General features: G+C 39.4%; 1 protein-coding gene across 1 annotated transcript in view; it reads left to right on the top strand.

Moving 5' to 3' along the window:
• The window catches only part of LOC139551243 (obscurin-like), a 91,662-nt gene that overhangs the window by 12,681 nt on the left and 58,077 nt on the right, over positions 1-20,904 (top strand). Inside the window, exons 10-24 of the mRNA XM_071362730.1 lie at positions 219-497; positions 970-1,248; positions 2,239-2,514; positions 2,928-3,206; positions 6,722-6,997; positions 7,368-7,643; positions 7,728-8,000; positions 8,114-8,380; positions 13,271-13,540; positions 13,773-14,042; positions 14,751-15,020; positions 15,132-15,244; positions 15,344-15,497; positions 15,793-15,954; positions 16,829-16,933. Coding sequence (XP_071218831.1) covers positions 219-497; positions 970-1,248; positions 2,239-2,514; positions 2,928-3,206; positions 6,722-6,997; positions 7,368-7,643; positions 7,728-8,000; positions 8,114-8,380; positions 13,271-13,540; positions 13,773-14,042; positions 14,751-15,020; positions 15,132-15,244; positions 15,344-15,497; positions 15,793-15,954; positions 16,829-16,933 — 3,549 coding nt within the window. The remainder of the gene's footprint in view (positions 1-218; positions 498-969; positions 1,249-2,238; positions 2,515-2,927; positions 3,207-6,721; positions 6,998-7,367; positions 7,644-7,727; positions 8,001-8,113; positions 8,381-13,270; positions 13,541-13,772; positions 14,043-14,750; positions 15,021-15,131; positions 15,245-15,343; positions 15,498-15,792; positions 15,955-16,828; positions 16,934-20,904) is intronic.

Here is a 20,904-nt window from a genome sequence, read left to right as displayed (position 1 = left end):
AGAAGGAATGTCTGTAGAGCACACCGGACAAACAATATCATTGTATTCAGCTTGTATAATAACCTAGTCATATATTTATTTTTTACTGTTTAAGCTAGAAAAACTAGTGCTCCCTCAGAATCCCAGATTGCCCATACAAATACTGTTCCTGTTTTTAGTGTTCAACCCAAAAAGAAAGATTTTGATTTTACTTTGCCATTCCATGACTGTTCCCTCAGAAGTTCAACAGGCTGCCTTCACCAACAAGGACTCTGTACAGAAGGAAGTGAGAGCTACTCTCTCCCAGAAAGCCACTCTGAGCTGTGAGGTGTCAGATACCAAGACAGAGGTGAAATGGTACAAGGATGGCAAACAGATCATTGCAAGTAAAACAGTTTCCATGGAGACAAAGGGCAAGAGTCGTCAGTTGGTAGTAGACAAAATGGAGAAAAAGGATGCTGGAGAGTACACCTGTGAAGCTAGAGCAGAGAAGCTGGTCTTTAAAATACATGTGTCAGGTAAGCCAAATATTGATTTTACTGTCTGTTGTCTACTTTTGACCGAGGTTGCTGGAGTGGTTGTCCATGTGCCAGTCTTGCAAATTTGAAACGTTTTCCCCCTTAGTCCTTGGAGGTTTGAACAATGTACAACATTTTAATTTCTTCAGCTCTGCTCATTATGTTAGAAATGTATGATTGTTTTGTTAGTTTCAATGTGTTCTAATTGAGACTTAAAAATGTGTGGGGTTATCAGATAAAACATTGTTTGTAGATATGGGCTTCAAAGTTGTTTCATTGGATGATTTTGCTTTCATGGCTTCTGAGGACACCTCAATGATGCGATGTGTCTGTCTCTGCTATATTAGTGCTGTAGCTGGTTGACTATGGCTGTTATGTATGTCAATGCTACCCATGTCTGTCCAGTGTCGAAAAATTATTCCTGTTTTCATTATTTGACCCCTACTATGCCCCTCCATGATTGTTCCCTCAGAAGCCCAACAGGCTGCCTTCACCAATAAGGACTCTGTACAGAGAGAGGTGAAAGCTACTCTCTCCCAGAAAGCCACTCTGAGCTGTGAGGTGTCTGATACCAAGACGGAGGTGAAATGGTACAAGGATGGCAAACTGCTGACTTCCAGTAAGACAGTCTCCATGGAGATAAAGGGCAAGACTCGTCAGCTGGTGATAGAGAAGGTGGAGAAGAAGGATGCTGGACAGTACACCTGTGAGGTTGGAGCAGAGAAACTGGTCTATGAGATACAGGTGACAGGTAAGGAGGATATCGACTTGCTGTCTTGTCTCCTTTCTGCCCGATTGCTTGAATGGTTGTCTGTCTGCTCTTCACATTAATGAGGAATTGGACCCTGCATGTTACAGGCACTAGCAGTCCCCCCCCCCCCCCCCCCCCCCCGCACTCTGAGCTCTTTAGCCTACTGGAGTATTTCATATCTATTGCTTCTGATATTGTTATGTTGCCCAGCTCGTTGTCTTTTTTCAATTATATGTGACATTTGAATTGTCCATTTTTTTTATTCTTCCACATATTCCTTGCTAATATGTATTCACTCCTTATTCGCCAGTATCTAATCAACTATCTGCTTGCACCTGTTGCACCTGTTGCACCTGTTACGCACAGCAGGTGTGTCTTCTGAAGTACGTCTTCCTAATTTGTTTGTAAATTACTGATGATAAGGCCAAAACATATGCTCCGTTTTTGTTTATTAACTTTGTACTTTTTGTATTCTTTTGAGCGTGGATTAAATTAAGTATATTATTTTTGCACATCGGCCTCCTTGGGTTATTCCTTTTCATGGTTTTGAGTGCCAGTACCTTTTGACCTCTACATATATTTTTTTCTCCTACACACCGGCTGCCTTCCATTGTAGCCTGAATTCAAACCCTCATACTGGCTTTCTGCTCTACACATTGGACATGTTTATCTTAGGAGAAGATAACTATGAAATATTTAGCTCTCCCCTCGGATGCTTTGGCAAGTGTACTGTTGAATTACATTTAGCTTTTGTCTCAGTAAGAAACCAATGCCTAGTTTTTTGTCATACTGATAAAGTTGAGATCTTAGGATTAGTTGATTCCATCAGACAAGGGGCTATGTTTGAGGCTTCAAGGTTGTTTCCTTGCTTGATTTGGCTCTGGTTGTTTTGCTTTGTGGCTTATGGGGACGTCTCACTGGTCTCTGTCCCTTTTGCGGCTGTGTGTCTATTCTCATTCTATATTTGAACTGCTAATGGTTGATTTACAGAAGCCCAGGCTACCTTCTCCAGTAAGGACTCTGTACAGAGAGAGGTGAGAGCTGCTCTCTCCCAGAAAGCCACTCTGAGCTGTGATGTGTCAGATACCAAGACGGAGGTGAAATGGTACAAGGATGGCAAACTGCTGACTTCCAGTAAGACAGTCTCCATGGTGACAAAGGGCAAGACTCGTCAGCTGGTGATAGAGAAGGTGGAGAAGAAGGATGCTGGAGAGTACACCTGTGAGGTTGGAGCAGAGAAACTGGTCTTTAAGATACATGTGACAGGTATGCAGGATATATTGGATTTACTGTCTGTCTATTGTCTGCTCTGGGGCATATAGTGGGACAAATTGTTGTCTATATGCCTGTCCTACAAATATTTATTTGATAAAACTTGTCTTTGACAAAGGTTGTTTCATTTGTCGAGTTTTCTTCTCAAGCTGACATCTCCTACAATCTGTGTTCCTGCTCTAGCTTATATTACATCTGAATAGTCTGTTTCTGTGTTTGTTGCGTAGTTTGTTTGTTTCAGTACCATGTTAGAATTGCTGACAGATGACTCTCGGTGTCATTCTGTAGACAATTCTCCCCGTGTCTGTACAGGACAGTAAGTGATGTGTTCTGTGTTTGGTGCTGATACTGTTTGACTCTAAATTAAGTATTTCTGCCATTGTGCCCCTCCATGACTGTTCCATCAGAAGCACATCAGGCTGCCTTCACCAATAAGGACTATATACAGAAAGAGGTGAAAGCTACTCTCTCCCAGAAAGCCACTCTGAGCTGTGAGGTATCAGATACCAAGATGGAGGTGAAATGGTACAAAAATGGCAAACTGCTGACTTCCAGTAAGACCGTCTCCATGGAGACAAAGGGCAAGACTCGTCAGCTGGTGATAGAGAAGGTGGAAAAGAAGGATGCTGGACAGTACACCTGTGAGGTTGGAGCAGAGAAACTGGTCTATAAGATACAGGTGACAGGTAAGGAGGAGTTATTTTTTAGTCAGATGCCCTCTGTGATGTGATTAAGGTTTTGGTTGCTTGAATGGTTGTCCGTTTGTCTGTCCTATTAATTAAAATGTTATTCTCCTTATTTAAAGATAATCGTAAGAGATTTTCTTATGTCGGAGGAGATGTTATGGGACATACACAGTTACATTTTTAGTTCTGTTTTTTAACTTACAGCTATTGAGTTATTTTCTAAGTGTAATTGGTAACGTTACCTTAGCATTTGTGAGTTCTATCTTGCAAACATATAGGTTTAATTGGTTGTTTTGATTGCACACAGCATTGTCCTTTGAATATTTTGTCTCGATTCACTGATGTTTCTCATGGGGATATCTGAGTGCTCTGTTCCCCAGTTTGTTGCTCTAGACTGTGTGTCCGTCTCCATGCCACATTGGAATTTCAGATGGTTGACTTTGCAAGGCTGCTCTATGTCCAATATATCCCGTATTTGTCCAGTCTAGAGATATGGTTCCTGTTTTGATGTGATATTGAGGTTTCTCATTTCCATCATATCCCTCAATTGTTCCTCCTTCAGAAATGAAGGATGCTTTCTCCAATAAGGACTCTGTACAGCAGGAAGTGAAAGCTACTCCCTCCCAGAAAGCCACTCTGAGCTGTGAGCTGTTAGATACCAAGACAGAGGTGAAATGGTACAAAGATGGCAAGCTACTGACTTCCACTAAGACAGTCCACATGTTGTCAATGGGCAAAGCTTGTCAGCTTGTGATAGAAAATGTGCAGAAAAAGGATGCTGGAGAGTACACCTGTGAGGCTGGAGCAGAGAAGCTGGTCTTTAAGATACAGCTGGCTCTATTACTGTTCCTCAGAAGGCTTTGGAGCAGTGGTTCTTAACCTTGTTGGAGGTACTGAACCCCACCAGTTTCATATGCGCTTTCACCGAACCCTTCTTAATTGGAAAAAGAAAATATGATTTTTTCAAATTCAAAACATAGGTCTATATTTTACTGGTGCACAAAATGAACCGTGCATCAACATCAACACCGTGTGTTCAAAGAACAAAATCATCAAAACATGATTTTCACACAAAAACAAAAACATAATAATCCATATTTACTGCAAATCAGTGTGACTTCTGCTGTTGCCTTTCAGAGACCAGTTCAGAAATGCGCGGCTTCACCTTGGCAAGTGCCACTCTCATGTCATTTTCGCAACAAAGTCTGTTCCTTTTCTTCGTTTTTATGTCCAGCAACCTCGAAAAGGATTGCTTGCAAAGATATGTTGTAACAAACGGTATGAAAATCTCCAGAGATTTCTTAGCAATAACAGGGTACGTTACCATTTGTTGACACCAAAACGTTGAAAGCGTTGTTGTTCTGAAGAGTTGCTGTTGAACCTGGCTCTGCTGAATTTCAATGATTTCATCGAGGTATTCATCATTGACATCTGTTGTCTCAACACTAAACGTGAACGGCTGTCTCACCCATGCTGGATATGACTCTCTTGTAGGGAAGTATCCGTCGAGAGACTTTGCAAGCTCATCTAAGTGCGTGGCAATTGCTTGCTTCAGTTCCGCGGGTACAGAAATGTCTCCGATTCCAGATACATCTTCGATCTTACTTACACAGTCGTCCAGCAGGGGAAAGTTTGTGAAGTTATCGTTCTCTGTTCGTCGTTTCCATAACGGTAGCTTTTTTTGAAAAGCCTTCAGGTTTTCCTCCGCTTCGATGATGTTGACTCCACCGCCCTGCATATTTTGATTGAGATGATTGAGAGCTGCGAAGATATCAGCCATGTAAGCTAAAATGAGAATGAACTCAGAATTTTTGAAGTAATCTGCATGACAATGTTGGTGCTCTTGCAAAAACAGGGCTAATTCCACACGCACGGCAAAAACACGATTCAGCACCTGTCGCCGGGATAACCACCGAACGTTAGAATGGTACAGAAGTACCTCGAATTCAGAGCCCATTTCTTTACACAGCCCACTGAAGATGCGGTGCCTCAGAGCACTAGTTCGCACATAGTTCACGCATTCCACTACAATTTCTAATACTTTAATACTAGCCAGTTTTGGAGGAAAGGTTTTTGTTGCCAACGCATGCCTGTGCAGAATACAATGCGTAACAATGATGTGTGGTGGATCGGCTTTCACTAGCGCACCAAAACCAGACTTTCTTCCCAGCATGACTGGAGCTCCGTCCAAACAAACTGCAGAAACCATATCCCACGAAAGATTGTTGTCATTGAAGAAGTCATCCACAAGTTTCTTCACATCGGCTGCCTTAGTTGTTGTTGTAAGAGGCTTACAAAATAAAAAATCTTCCTTTATCACGTCGTCTTTCACATAGCGCACGAATACAGCAAGCTGGCTTAGATTAGAAACGTCTGTGGTCTCGTCAGGTTGAAGGCTGAATTTTGCCGGGCTTGAAATCAGATCTGCAACTACTTGAGCCAAGATGTCTTTGCTCATGTCCTCTATTCTGTCGCTGATGGTGTCATTTGAAAGAGGAATTTGGGATAACTTAACTTCAGCCTCTTTTCCCAGCATGATATTCGCCATCTTCAACACAGCTGGTTTTATGAGTGTTTCACCAATGGTGTGTGGTTTGCCCTGCTTTGCGATCAGGTAAGCAACTTCGTACGATGCTGTGAGGATCGGTTTGTTGATGGGTACAAAGCCGAGAACAGGCAGAGTAACCTTTTCATCGAATCTGGCTCTCTTCACCTTGAATTCAGCGAGCGTTGTGTTCTTGTATTTTCCATCTCCATGCAGCTTAAGGAAGTGTTCTCTTAGTTTTCCCGGTGCTAGACTAGAATTGCTCAACTTGGCATTGCAAATCATGCAGTTAGGACGCTGACTCCCATTCCGTTCCATTATACATGTGAATCCATATTGTACATATTCGTCCGACCACTTTCTTTTTTTGCTCGACATAGTAAGTATGAAGGGATTAAAATATTAAGAAAGAAATCACAAGACGTACCATCACGACAGTCACAAGTCGACTACTGAGCGCACCAAATTCCCTGCAGCACAGATAGGCCAAGCGATGTAGCGTGATAACCTGCAGCCAATGATGGCCAAGTGGGGCGTGTCATCACGAATCATATGAGTCGGATGTGTGTCTTGACCTCCGCCGAACCCCTGAGACTGACTCACCGAACCCCTGGGGTTCGATCGAACCCAGGTTAAGAACCACTGCTTTGGAGGCTGAATAGTTGTCAATGTATATGTTCTCTACATTGTCTACAAATGTTTTCCCTAAAGGAAAGAGACGTTATAGTTTTGTCTTTTTGATTGTTTTGCAAATGTCTGAATTGTCCGTTTCCCTGTTTGTTGCGTTGTCTTGTCTGTGTCTTACTACTTTATAAATGCAGATTGTTGATTTATCTAGCATTTGTAATGCTTTATTTCCCCTAATGTCTGTTGTGTGTAAGATATGGTATCTGGTTTGGTTGTTGGGATTGTTTGACCTTGAATGTTATGTTTCTGGTACTATCATGCACCTCCATAATTGTTCCCTCAGAAACTCAAGCAGCTTTCACCAATAAGGACTCTGTACAGACGGAGGTGAAAGCTACTCTCTCCCAGAAAGCCACTCTGAGCTGTGATGTGTCTGACACCAAGACGGAGGTGAAATGGTACAAGGATGGCAAACTGCTGACCTCGAGTAAGACAGTCTCCATGGAGACAAAGGGCAAGACTCGTCAGCTGGTGATAGAGAAGGTGGAGAAGAAGGATGCTGGAGAGTACACCTGTGAGGTTGGAGCAGAGAAGCTGGTCTTTAAGATACAGGTGACAGGTATGGGACGATTTCAAAGCTGGCTGTCTATTGATGTTTCTCTCAAGGTTTTGGAAGCTGGATGGTTGTCAATGTACTGTGTCTGTGTTCTACATTGTCTACCATTCTTTTTCTCCCAAGGAAAGAGATGTTATACTGTTGTTTGTTATGATTGTTTTGTTAGTGTGGAAGTCTGAATTGTATGTTCTTGTCTGTCTCATAATGCTTTAAAAATGCAGATTTTTTTTACTTACTCTGACAATATCGCTTGATTTCTCTTTTGTATGTCATGTGCAAGATACGCAAAGGGTTTCTGATTTGGTGTTGGGATTGTTTGACCCTGAATGAAGGGTTTCTGGTTTTACCATACCCTTCAATGATCCCCATTCAGAGGTCCAGGCTGCCTTCACCAATAAGGACTCTGTACAGAAGGAGGTGAAAGCTACACTCTGCCAGAAAGCCACTCTGAGCTGTGAGGTGTCTGATACCAAGACGGAGGTGAAATGGTACAAGGATGGTAAGCTGCTGACTTCCAGTAAGACAGTCTCCATGGAGACAAAGGGCAAGACTCGTCAGCTGGTGATAGAGAAGGTGGAGAAGAAGGATGCTGGACAGTACACCTGTGAGGTTGGAGCAGAGAAGCTGGTCTTTAAGATACAGGTGACAGGTATGATGTCATTGACTCATTCACCATATTTGTTATACCCAGCACTATCATCACTATGCTAACAAGTCTTATTTTTTTCTCTAGAATCCTCTGCCAAGTTTAAAAAGACTGCCATGAAGGATATATGCAGTGTTCAAGCAAGTGAGAAGTTTGTTTTGACCACTGAGCTGACTTCGGAGAGTGCCAGTGTCAAGTGGTTCAGGGATGGAGTAGAGTTGAAGGAAGGCACTAAATATGAGATGAAGAGAGAGGGACACTCTCGTACCCTGATTGTGAAGTCCACCGAAGTCAAAGACAGTGGCACCTACTCTTGCCACACTGATGATGACAAGCTTGAGTTCAAAGTTCAAGTCAAACGTTAGTTAGCAATTCATTCATCAGAACAATTGATTGGCATGTACAGTCAATACTGACATAAGAGCATGCATATAAAATGTAGTTAATTAGGTTCTGTCCATATTTCCTCTCAGATACACCGCTGAAGTTTGTGGTGCAGTTGCAGCCTGTAGCCACAGAGCTGGGTGTTACGCTGACCCTGACCTGTGAACTGAACCAAGCCTCAGGGGACGTACTCTGGCGCCAAAACAGTCGTGAGGTCAAACCCGGTGGCAGGTTCTGTGTCAGCACTGACGGTGCCAAGCGGGTCCTTACCATAACAGGAATGACCAAAGAGGATGAGGGAGAGTACATCTGTGAATGCAAAGATGATAAGACCTCTGCCAAGATCTCCACCAACGGTAGCTGAGGCTTTACTTTCATTAGATTTAACACTTGGTCACTCACTACTGCAGCATATAGTTACAGACATAAACAACATAGTTACAGACATATACATCATAGTTACAGACATATACAACACAGTTACAGACATATACAACACAGTTACAGACATATACAACACAGTTACAGACCTGTACACCATAGTTACAGACATATACAACATAGTAACAGACATATACAACAGAGTTACAGACATATACAACGTAAGTACAGACCTGTACAACATAGTTACAGACATATACAACATAGTTACAGACATATACAACGTAAGTACAGACCTGTCCAACATAGTTACAGACATATACAACATATTAACAGACATATACAACATAGTTACAGACATATACAACGTAAGTACAGACCTGTTAAACATAGTTACAGACATATACAACATAGTAACAGACATATTAAACATAGTTACAGACATATACACCATAGTTACAGACATATACAACATAGTAACAGACATATAAAACATATTTACAGACACATACAACATAGTTACAGACATATATAACATAGTTACAGACATATACAACGTAGTTACAGACCTGTTAAACATAGTTACAGACATAAACAACATAGTTACAGACATATATAACATAGTTACAGACCTGTTAAACATAGTTACAGACATATACAACATAGTAACAGACATATTAAACATAGTTACAGACATATACAACATAGTGACAGACATATACAACATAGTAACAGACATATAAAACATATTTACAGACACATACAACATAGTACAGACATATATAACATAGTTACAGACATATACAACGTAGTTACAGACCTGTTAAACATAGTTACAGACATAAACAACATAGTTACAGACATATATAACATAGTTACAGACCTGTTAAACATAGTCACAGACATATACAACATAGTTACAGACATATTAAACATAGTTACAGACATAAACAACATAGTTACATACATATACAACATAGTTACAGACATATACAACATAGTTACAGACCTGTACAACATAGTTACAGACATATACAACATAGTAACAGACATAAACAACATAGTTACAGACATAAACAACATAGTTACAGACATATACAACATAGTAACAGACATATTCAACATAGTTACAGACACATAGAACATAGTTACAGACATAAACAACTTAGTTGCAGACGTATACAACATAGTTACAGACATATACAACATAGTTACAGACATATACAACATAGTTACAGACATATAAAACATAGTTACAGACATATTCAACATAGTTACAGACAAATAGAACATAGTTCCAGATCTGTACAACATAGTTACAGACCTGTACAACACAGTTACAGACATATACAACATAGTTACAGATATATACAACACAGTTACAGACATATACAACATAGTTACAGACATATACAACATAGTTACATACCTGTACAACACAGTTACAGACATATACAATATAGTTACAGACATATACAACATAGTTACAGACCTGTAAAACATAGTTACAGACATATACAACATAGTTACAGACAAATACAACATAGTTACAGACAAATACAATATAGTTAAATACTTGTACACCATAGTTACAGACATATTCAACATAATTACAGACATATACAACATAGTTACAGACATGTACCACGTAGTTACAGACATATACAACATAGTTACAGACCTGTCAACATAGTTACAGACATATTCAACATAGTTACAGACCTGTACAACATAGTTACAGACATATTCAACATAGTTACAGACATATTGAACATAGTTCCAGACCTGTACAACATAGTTACAGACCTGTACAACACAGTTACAGACATATACAACATAGTTACAGATATATACAACACAGTTACAGACATATACAACATATTTACAGAACTGTAAAACATAGTTACAGACATACACAACATAGTTACAGACAAATACACCATAGTTACAGACAAATACAATATAGTTAAATACTTGTACACCATAGTTACAGACATATTCAACATAATTACAGACATATACAACATAGTTACAGACCTGTACCACGTAGTTACAGACATATACAACATAGTTACAGACCTGTACAATATAGTTACAGACATATACAACATAGTTACAGACATATACAACATAGTTACAGACATATACAGCATAGTAACAGACATATAAAACATATTTACAGACACATACAGCATAGTTACAGACATATATAACATAGTTACAGACATATACAACGTAGTTACAGACCTGTTAAACATAGTTACAGACATAAACAACATAGTTACAGACATATAAAACATATTTACAGACATATACAACGTAGTTACAGACCTGTTAAACATAGTTACAGACATAAACAACATAGTAACAGACATATAAAACATATTTACAGACACATACAGCATAGTTACAGACATATATAACATAGTTACAGACATATACAACGTAGTTACAGACCTGTTAAACATAGTTACAGACATAAACAACATAGTTACAGACATATATAACATAGTTACAGACCTGTTAAACATAGTTACAGACATATACAACATAGTAACAGACATATTAAACATAGTTACAGACATATACAACATAGTGACAGACATATACAACATAGTAACAGACATATAAAACATATTTACAGACACATACAACATAGTACAGACATATATAACATAGTTACAGACATATACAACGTAGTTACAGACCTGTTAAACATAGTTACAGACATAAACAACATAGTTACAGACATATATAACATAGTTACAGACCTGTTAAACATAGTCACAGACATATACAACATAGTTACAGACATATTAAACATAGTTACAGACATAAACAACATAGTTACATACATATACAACATAGTTACAGACATATACAACATAGTTACAGACCTGTACAACATAGTTACAGACATATACAACATAGTAACAGACATAAACAACATAGTTACAGACATAAACAACATAGTTACAGACATATACAACATAGTAACAGACATATTCAACATAGTTACAGACACATAGAACATAGTTACAGACATAAACAACTTAGTTGCAGACGTATACAACATAGTTACAGACATATACAACATAGTTACAGACATATACAACATAGTTACAGACATATAAAACATAGTTACAGACATATTCAACATAGTTACAGACAAATAGAACATAGTTCCAGATCTGTACAACATAGTTACAGACCTGTACAACACAGTTACAGACATATACAACATAGTTACAGATATATACAACACAGTTACAGACATATACAACATAGTTACAGACATATACAACATAGTTACATACCTGTACAACACAGTTACAGACATATACAATATAGTTACAGACATATACAACATAGTTACAGACCTGTAAAACATAGTTACAGACATATACAACATAGTTACAGACAAATACAACATAGTTACAGACAAATACAATATAGTTAAATACTTGTACACCATAGTTACAGACATATTCAACATAATTACAGACATATACAACATAGTTACAGACATGTACCACGTAGTTACAGACATATACAACATAGTTACAGACCTGTCAACATAGTTACAGACATATTCAACATAGTTACAGACCTGTACAACATAGTTACAGACATATTCAACATAGTTACAGACATATTGAACATAGTTCCAGACCTGTACAACATAGTTACAGACCTGTACAACACAGTTACAGACATATACAACATAGTTACAGATATATACAACACAGTTACAGACATATACAACATATTTACAGAACTGTAAAACATAGTTACAGACATACACAACATAGTTACAGACAAATACACCATAGTTACAGACAAATACAATATAGTTAAATACTTGTACACCATAGTTACAGACATATTCAACATAATTACAGACATATACAACATAGTTACAGACCTGTACCACGTAGTTACAGACATATACAACATAGTTACAGACCTGTACAATATAGTTACAGACATATACAACATAGTTACAGACATATACAACATAGTTACAGACATATACAGCATAGTTACAGACATATTCAACATAGTTACAGACATATAGAATATAGTTACAGACATATACAACATAGTTACAGACCTGTACCACGTAGTTACAGACATATACAACATAGTTACAGACCTGTACAATATAGTTACAGACATATACAACATAGTTACATACCTGTACAACATAGTTACAGACATATACAACATAGTTACAGACATATACAACATAGTTACAGACATATTCAACATAGTTACAGACCTGTACCACATAGTTACAGACCTGTACCACATAGTTACAGACATATACAACATAGTTACAGACATATACAACATAGTTACAGACATATACAACATATTTACAGACATATACAGCATAGTTACAGACATATTCAACATAGTTACAGACATATAGAATATAGTTACAGACATATACAACATAGTTACAGACCTGTACCACGTAGTTACAGACATATACAACATAGTTACAGACCTGTACAATATAGTTACAGACATATACAACATAGTTACATACCTGTACAACATAGTTACAGACATATACAATATAGTTACAGACATATACAACATAGTTACAGACATATTCAACATAGTTACAGACCTGTACCACATAGTTACAGACCTGTACCACATAGTTACAGACATAAACAACATAGTTACAGACATATACAACATAGTTACAGACATATTCAACATAGTTACAGACATATCGTCAAACATACTAGATATTAACCCATGTATTTCAATATTAACTCAATATTAACTTTCTGTGTGCCTGAGTCTAATTAAGTGTCTCCAGATAATCTTTTTCATTCTGAACTTTTCAGCCCCCAGACTAGTGAATCTGACTTCCAAGCTGAGCAGCATCGCTGCAGTGGAAGGGAAGGATGCCATCTTCAAGTGTAGTGTCACCCCAGCAGACGTCAAAGTAAAATGGTTCCGCAACAACGTGCCAATCACTGCTGGGCCCAAGTATAAGATTGAGCACGGGGCCACCAGCCACTCCCTCACCATCACGTCAGTCAGTCAGGAGGATGCTGGGGAGATCCGTATGGCAGCTGAGGGCAAAACCTGCAGCGCTACCCTCCAAGTGCAACGTAAGAAACAACCTCTATTCGCTTTAACACTTACTGTATGATATAATATCTGAGCTAATTTCCAGTGGATATACTTCTGTTCTGTATTATCAGCAGATTGTTTTGATTGACTGATACACAATTATAGCCATTGTTTACAAAAATGTATAAGCCTTTTAAGCATTTTAGCTTAGAAGGGCTACAGTTATCACGAAGGAGTTGTAATATCTGTGTTTTCTTTGTACCCTGACAGTGGAGCCGGTGATGTTCAAGAAGAAGCTGCAGAACGTGACGACGGTAGAGGATCAGAAGGGAGTGAAGCTGGAGGTGGAGCTTAGTAGACCCTCTAAAGAGGTCAGGTGGATGAAGAACAGCGTGGTGCTGCAGCCCGGAGGCAACATGGACATCAGGGTGGATGGGGCCAAGCAGACCCTGGTCTTCAAGAGTGTGACTACCGCTGACCGCGGCTATTACTCCTGTGAAACTCTGGATGACAAGACCCAGGCCAAACTCACTGTGGATGGTAAGTACATTTACATTTTAGTCATTTAGCAGACGTTCTTATCCTGAGTGATTTACAGTAGAAATTAGGGTTAAGTGCCTTGTTCAAAGGCACATCGACAGAATCTTCACCTAGTCAGCTCAGGGATTCGATTCAGCGACCTTTTGGCTACTGGCCCAACACTCGACTACCTACCGCCCAAGTAAGAGTATGTCCCATTTACAGATGCTGTAGTTTTATGATTATGTATAAATAGCCCCTAGTGATCTTAGTTAAGCACAGACAGTATTTCCTAATCTGACATGTAGTTTGTACCTTTGATCTCCACACAGATGTTTATTTTGTTATATATATATATTTTTTTCTTTTTTAACTAGGCAAGTCAGTTAAGATCAAATTCTTATTTCCAATGACGGCCTACCAAACCCTAACCCGGACGATGCTGGGCCAATTGTGCGCCGGTTGTGATACAGCCTGGAATTGAACCAGGGTCTGTAGTGACGCCTCTAGCACTGAGATGTAGTGCCTTAGACCGCTGCGCTACTCTGTAGCCCCAGACTATTTATATCTACAGTTTCAGTGCCAAAAAGAGATGCACAGGACACTTAGTGATAAGAGCGTCTGCTAAATGACTTAAATGTAAATGTAAATGTAGTGATGATTCTGTATAACCTAAACATTTAGCATATTCCAACACACCTAAACATTCCCTCTATCTGTATTTCACAGTGCAGAAGATTGAGGTGGTGAAGGGCCTGCTGGCCGAGGTCAAGGCCAATGAGAAGGAAACAGTGACCCTGGAGGTGGAGCTCAGTCAATCTGACGTGGAGGGATCCTGGACCAGGAGCGGAGCCAAGCTCAAGGCAGGGTCCAACTGTCGCATCACGGCCCTTGGAAAGAAGCATGCCCTTACACTGTCCCAACTCAAGATGGAGGACGCAGGAACGATTGTCTTCCAAGCGGAAGGGGTCAAGTCTTCTGGCAAGCTCATTGTTGAAGGTAGGTTATCTCAATTTTTGTCCAACATTAAGCTATTCATCAAGTTGAGTGTTATTTGAAGTGGCACCTCTTGTTTAAATACTGTACCTTTTTGCATTGTGGCTTGTACAGAACCTGCTGCCATGATCTCTAGGCCCATGGAGGATGTCAAAGCTCCAGAGAAGGAAAAGGCAACACTTGAGTGTGAGGTGTCCAGAACCAATGCTGAGGTCAAGTGGTTCAAGGTGAGAAAACATATTCTAGTGGTAAATCATAGAACTCGAACATCCAGTCATGCAAAACGAGAAAGTGTACTTTTGTACTAAAATATCACTGTTCCCTAGGGTGATACGGAACTAAAACCAGGAAAGAACTTTGGCATCCACTCCCAGGGTCGCACACGTAGCCTCCTCATCCATAAATGTTCCAAAGAGGATGAGGGCACATACGTTTGTCGAATGTCTGACGACAATACATCAGCCAAACTCACTGTACATGGTATGAGTCCCTACATGTTATTCATATGATACAACATGATACATGGTATATTATGCGATCCAATGATAATGATCGTATAATACAATCCAATGATGATTGTATAGGCTTGTCAATGATAGATGTACTTACAGGTTGGTAAAATAGTGCATGTCTCAATTTTAAATAATAGACATCCTTCTTACCAGATATATAGCTATGAATCAATGGAAAAGAATGTCCCTATTCATTCAGCAGTAGATGTGTTGAAGGCTCTCTGATGTCTCTTTTTATGGTCTCTTGTGATTCTCCCCCAAAGCCCGAGACATTAAGATAGTGAAGAAGCTGGAGGATGTGGAGGTGATGGAGAAGGAGAGTGCGTCATTCATGTGTGAGATCTCTCACGATGATGTGGCCTGCCAGTGGTTCAAAGGAGACACCAAACTCAAAGTCGGTGACAACATCAAGATGAGACAAGAGGGTGAGGAGGATACACACATTTAGAATTCTTTCCAAGTATATGTTTAGATGTCCATTTTAGTAATAGACACTCATATATTTTAGTAATAGACACTCATATATTTTAGTAATAGACACTCATCCATTTTAGTAATAGACACTCATCCATTTTAGTAATAAACACTCATATATTTTAGTAATAGACACTCAAACATTTTAGTAAAAGACACTCATACATTTTAGTAATAGACACTCATATATTTTAGTAATAGACACTCATACATTTTAGCAATAGACTCTCATATATTTTAGTAATAGACACTCATCCATTTTAGTAATAGACACTCATACATTTTAGTAATAGACACTCATATATTTTAGTAATAGACACTCATACATTTTAGCAATAGACACTCATATATTTTTTGTAATAGACACTCATATATTTTAGTAATAGACACTCATACATTTTAGTAATAGACACTCACATATTTTTGTAATAGACACTCATATATTTTTGTAATAGACACTCATACATTTTAGTAATAGACACTCATACAGTTTAGTAATAGACACTCATACATTTTAGTAATAGACACTCATACATTTTAGTAATAGACACTCACATATTTTTGTAATAGACACTCATATATTTTTGTAATAGACACTCATATATTTTTGTAATAGACACTCATACATTTTAGTAATAGACACTCATACATTTTAGTAATAGACTCTCATACATTTTAGTAATAGACACTCATACATTTTAGTAATAGACAATCATGCATCAGCTTTTGAATTATTAGCCATCATTGATTAATTAGGTCTAATTTACTATTTATGTGTTTTACCATTCTGTAATGTTCTTAGAAGTTGCCCTCTTTCAATTAAAGGTAAAATCTATGTGCTGCTGATTAAATTGGTGACACCAGAAGATGTGGCGGAGATTAAATTCACAGCTGAAAAGGCCTCTTCAACAGCCAAACTGACAGTGAAAGGTAAAGAAACAAAGTCCATTTCCAGCATGCATTCCCCATAGAATGCTATATATGGCACAGTATGCCATATGATAGAATACCTTTGTTAAATTAATGATGTTCAGGTCAGCTCATCACAATATACATAACAAATTCACAGAATTCACTAACACTTATTAAACATACCAATGGTGAATTCAGATCTCTAACCATAACTAAAATCTGATCCAGTCAATCGGTCAGCTAGTTAGTCTGTCCTCTGTGTCCTCAGAGTTATTGTCCTGAGGTTTATTTTGGTTCAGCAGCCAGATGTCTGTGGGGATTGCCTCTTTTATTCTGAAATGTTGGTGTTTTGTATCCCTGGCCAGAGGGCAAGATGATCCCTAAGAATATGTAGGTTGTGAGTTGTTTCCCTTCAAATCCATGGTGCAGTCTTTTTTATATATATGGTTGATTTACATCCTCTGGAAACCTGAACCACGTGACCCAGATCCTAGGGTGACCTGACCACCCTCGGGAGCTTGCTCTCATGTTGCTTATGGAGATCCCTCTGTACCAGGCCAGGAGTGAAAAGGTCATGCAGTGACTATCCGAGCCCCTCAGGACGTTGGAGTAGATGGAGGACAGCACAGGAGAAATCCCTGTTCCTTGGGGTAGCCTGTGGATATGAATTGCACAGGGAGATGTTTTCTTTGGCTTACTGACCCCTATTGAGGAGAAAGTCAATGACCCACTTAATTATACTTAAGTCCACTTTGAGATCCTGTAGATTGGGACAAATTTGCTACAATTATTATTATTTATTTTAATTTCAATCGAGGAAAAATGTATTTATTTTGACTGTGATATGTGGTTGTCTCATCTAGCTATCTTAAGATGAATGTACTAACTGTAAGTAAATCTGGATAAGAGCGTCTGCTAAATGACTCAAATGTAAAATGTAAAAATATAAGTCTGTCCAAGTGTGTGTAGGCTGCTGATGCATCAGGGCAATTATTATTACGTTTTACTCCAATGAATTCCTCATCTTGAGGATTGGACATATTTCAGAGCTCCTTGAAATTATTTCAAGATCTTTCCTATGATGAGATCCAGGGGACATGGCTCTTTTAGTGTTTCCATCTCAATTTAGGGAGTTTGCTGTTCTGTAAAAAAGCCAGTATGTTTATCAGCTTCTGTAAAGTACAGTTGTGGGCAAAGGTTTTGAGAATGACACAAATATAAATTTTCACAAAGTCTGCTGCCTCAGTTTGTATGATGGCAATTTGCATGTACTCCAGAATGTTATGAAGAGTGATCAGATGAATTGCAATTAATTGCAAAGTCCCTCTTTGCCATGCAAATGAAATGAATCCCCCAAAAACATTTCCACTGCATTTCAGCCCTGCCACAAAAAGACCAGCTGACATCATGTCAGTGATTCTCTCGTTAACACAGGTGTGAGTGTTGACGAGGACAAGGCTGGAGATCACTCTGTCATGCTGATTGAGTTCGAATAACAGACTGGAAGCTTCAAAAGGAGGGTGGTGCTTGGAATCATTGTTCTTCCTCTGTCAACCATGGTTACCTGCAAGGAAACACGTGCCGTCATCATTGCTTTGCACAAAAAGGGCTTCACAGGCAAGGATATTGCTGCCAGTAAGATTGCACCTAAATCAACCATTTATCGGATCATCAAGAACTTCAAGGAGAGCGGTTCAATTGTTGTGAAGAAGGCTTCAGAGCACCCAAGAAAATCCAGCAAGCATCAGGACCGTATCTTAAAGTTGATTCAGCTGCGGGATCGGGGCACCACCAGTACAGAGCTTGCTCAAGCACAGTGAGGCGAATACTTTTGTAGGATGGCCTGGTGTCAAGAAGGGCAGCAAAGAATCCACCTTTCTCCAGGAAAAACATCAGGGACAGACTGATATTCTGCAAAAGGTACAGGGATTGGACTGCTGAGGACTGGGGTAAAGTCCTTTTCTCTGATGAATCCCCTTTCCGATTGTTTGGGGCATCCGGAAAAAAGCTTGTCCGGAGAAGACAAGGTGAGCGCTACCATCAGTCCTGTGTCATGCCAACAGTAAAGCATCCTGAGACCATTCATGTGTGGGGTTTCTTCTCAGCCAAGGGAGTGGGCACACTCACAATTTTGCCTAAGAACACAGCCATGAATAAAGAATGGTACCAACACATCCTCCCAACCATCCAGGAACAGTTTGGTGACGAACAATGCCTTTTCCAGCATGATGGAGCACCTTGCCATATGGCAAAAGTGATAACTAAGTGGCTCGGGGAACAAAACATCGATATTTTGGGTCCATGGCCAGGAAACTCCCCAGGCCTTAATCCAATTGAGAACTTCTGGTCAATCCTCAAGAGGCGGGTGGACAAACAAAAACCCACAAATTCTGACAAACTCCAAGCATTGATTATGCAAGAATGGGCTGCCATCAGTTAAGATGTGGCCCAGAGGTTAATTGACAGCATGCCAGGGTGGATTGCAGAGGTCTTGAAAAATAAGGGTCAACACTGCAAATATTGACTCTTTGCATCAACTTCATGTACTTGTCAATAAAAGCCTTTGACACTTATGAAATGCTTGTAATTATACTTCAGTATTCCATAGTAACATCTGATAAAAATATCTAAAGACACTGAGGCAGCAGACTTTGTGAAAATTGATATTTGTGTCATTCTCAAAACTTTTGGCCACGACTGTACTTACGTAAAAATACTTGAAAGTACTACTTAAGTAGTTTTTGGGTACCGGTACTTTACTTTTTTATTTATATTTTTGACTACTTTTACTTCACTACATTCCTAAATAAAATTATTTACTTTTTGCTCCATACATTTTCCCTGACACGCATAAGTACTAGTTACATTTTGAATGCTTACCAGGACAGGAAAATGGTCCTCTGAAATGGTGGACTCACTAAACACAAAGGCTTTGTTAATAAATGATGTCTGTGTTTGAGTGTGCCCCTAACTATCCGTAAATGGAAAAAAAACAAGAAAATTGTGCCATCTGGTTTGCTTAATATAAGGAATTTGAAATGATTTATACTTTTACTTTTGATACTTAAGTATATTTAAACCAAGCCTTACTGAAGAGCTCAGTGACTTTCAACGTGGCACCATCATAGGATGCCACCTTTCCAACCAGTCAGTTCGTCAAATGTTTACTTTACTAGAGCTGCTGTAAGTGCTGTTATTGTGTAGTGGAAATGTCTAGGATCATCAACGGCTCAGCCGCGAAGTGGTAGGCCACACAAGCTCACAGAACAGGACCCCCAGGTGCTGTAGCGCTCGGGGGTCCTGAATTACGCTTCACCATCTGACAGTCCGATGGAGGAATCCGGGTTTGGCGGGTGCGAAAAGAACGCTACCTGCCCCAACACATAGTGGCAACTGTAAAGTTTGGTGGAGGAGGAATAATGGTCTGGGGCTGTTTTTCATGGTTCGGGCTAGGGAAATCTTACAATGACATTCTAGACCATTCTGTGCTTCCAACTTTGTGGCAACAGTTTGGGAAAGGCCCGTTCCTGTTTCAGCATGAAAATGCCCCCGTGCACAAAGCGAGGGCCTCACAGAAATGGTTTGTTGAGATTGGCGTGGAAGAACTTGACTGGCCTGCACAGAGCCCTGACCTTAACCCCATCGAACACCTTTGGGATGAATTGTAATGCAGACTGCGAGCCAGGCCTAATCGCCCAACATCAGTGGCCGACCTCACTAATGCTCTTGTGGCTGAAAGGAAGCAAGTCCCCTCAGAAATGTTCCAACATCTAGTGGAAAGCCTTTCCAGAGGAGTGAAGGCTATATAGCACTAAAGGAGCGACCAACTCCATATTAATGCCCATGATTTTGGAATGAGATGTTTGATGAGAAGGTGTCCACAAACGTTTTGTCTTGTAGTGTATGCTGGAAGCAACTGTACAGTAAATAGATCAGATATGCTTACGAAGGGTTTCTGCATAGGCTTATAGGCTTCTTTGGTTTTGCCA

The sequence above is a fragment of the Salvelinus alpinus genome, chromosome 23, assembly GCF_045679555.1.
Source record: "Salvelinus alpinus chromosome 23, SLU_Salpinus.1, whole genome shotgun sequence".
Classification (NCBI taxonomy): domain Eukaryota; kingdom Metazoa; phylum Chordata; class Actinopteri; order Salmoniformes; family Salmonidae; genus Salvelinus; species Salvelinus alpinus.
The sequence above is the reverse complement of the archived record's forward strand: the minus strand, read 5'-3'. Positions and strand labels throughout refer to the sequence as shown.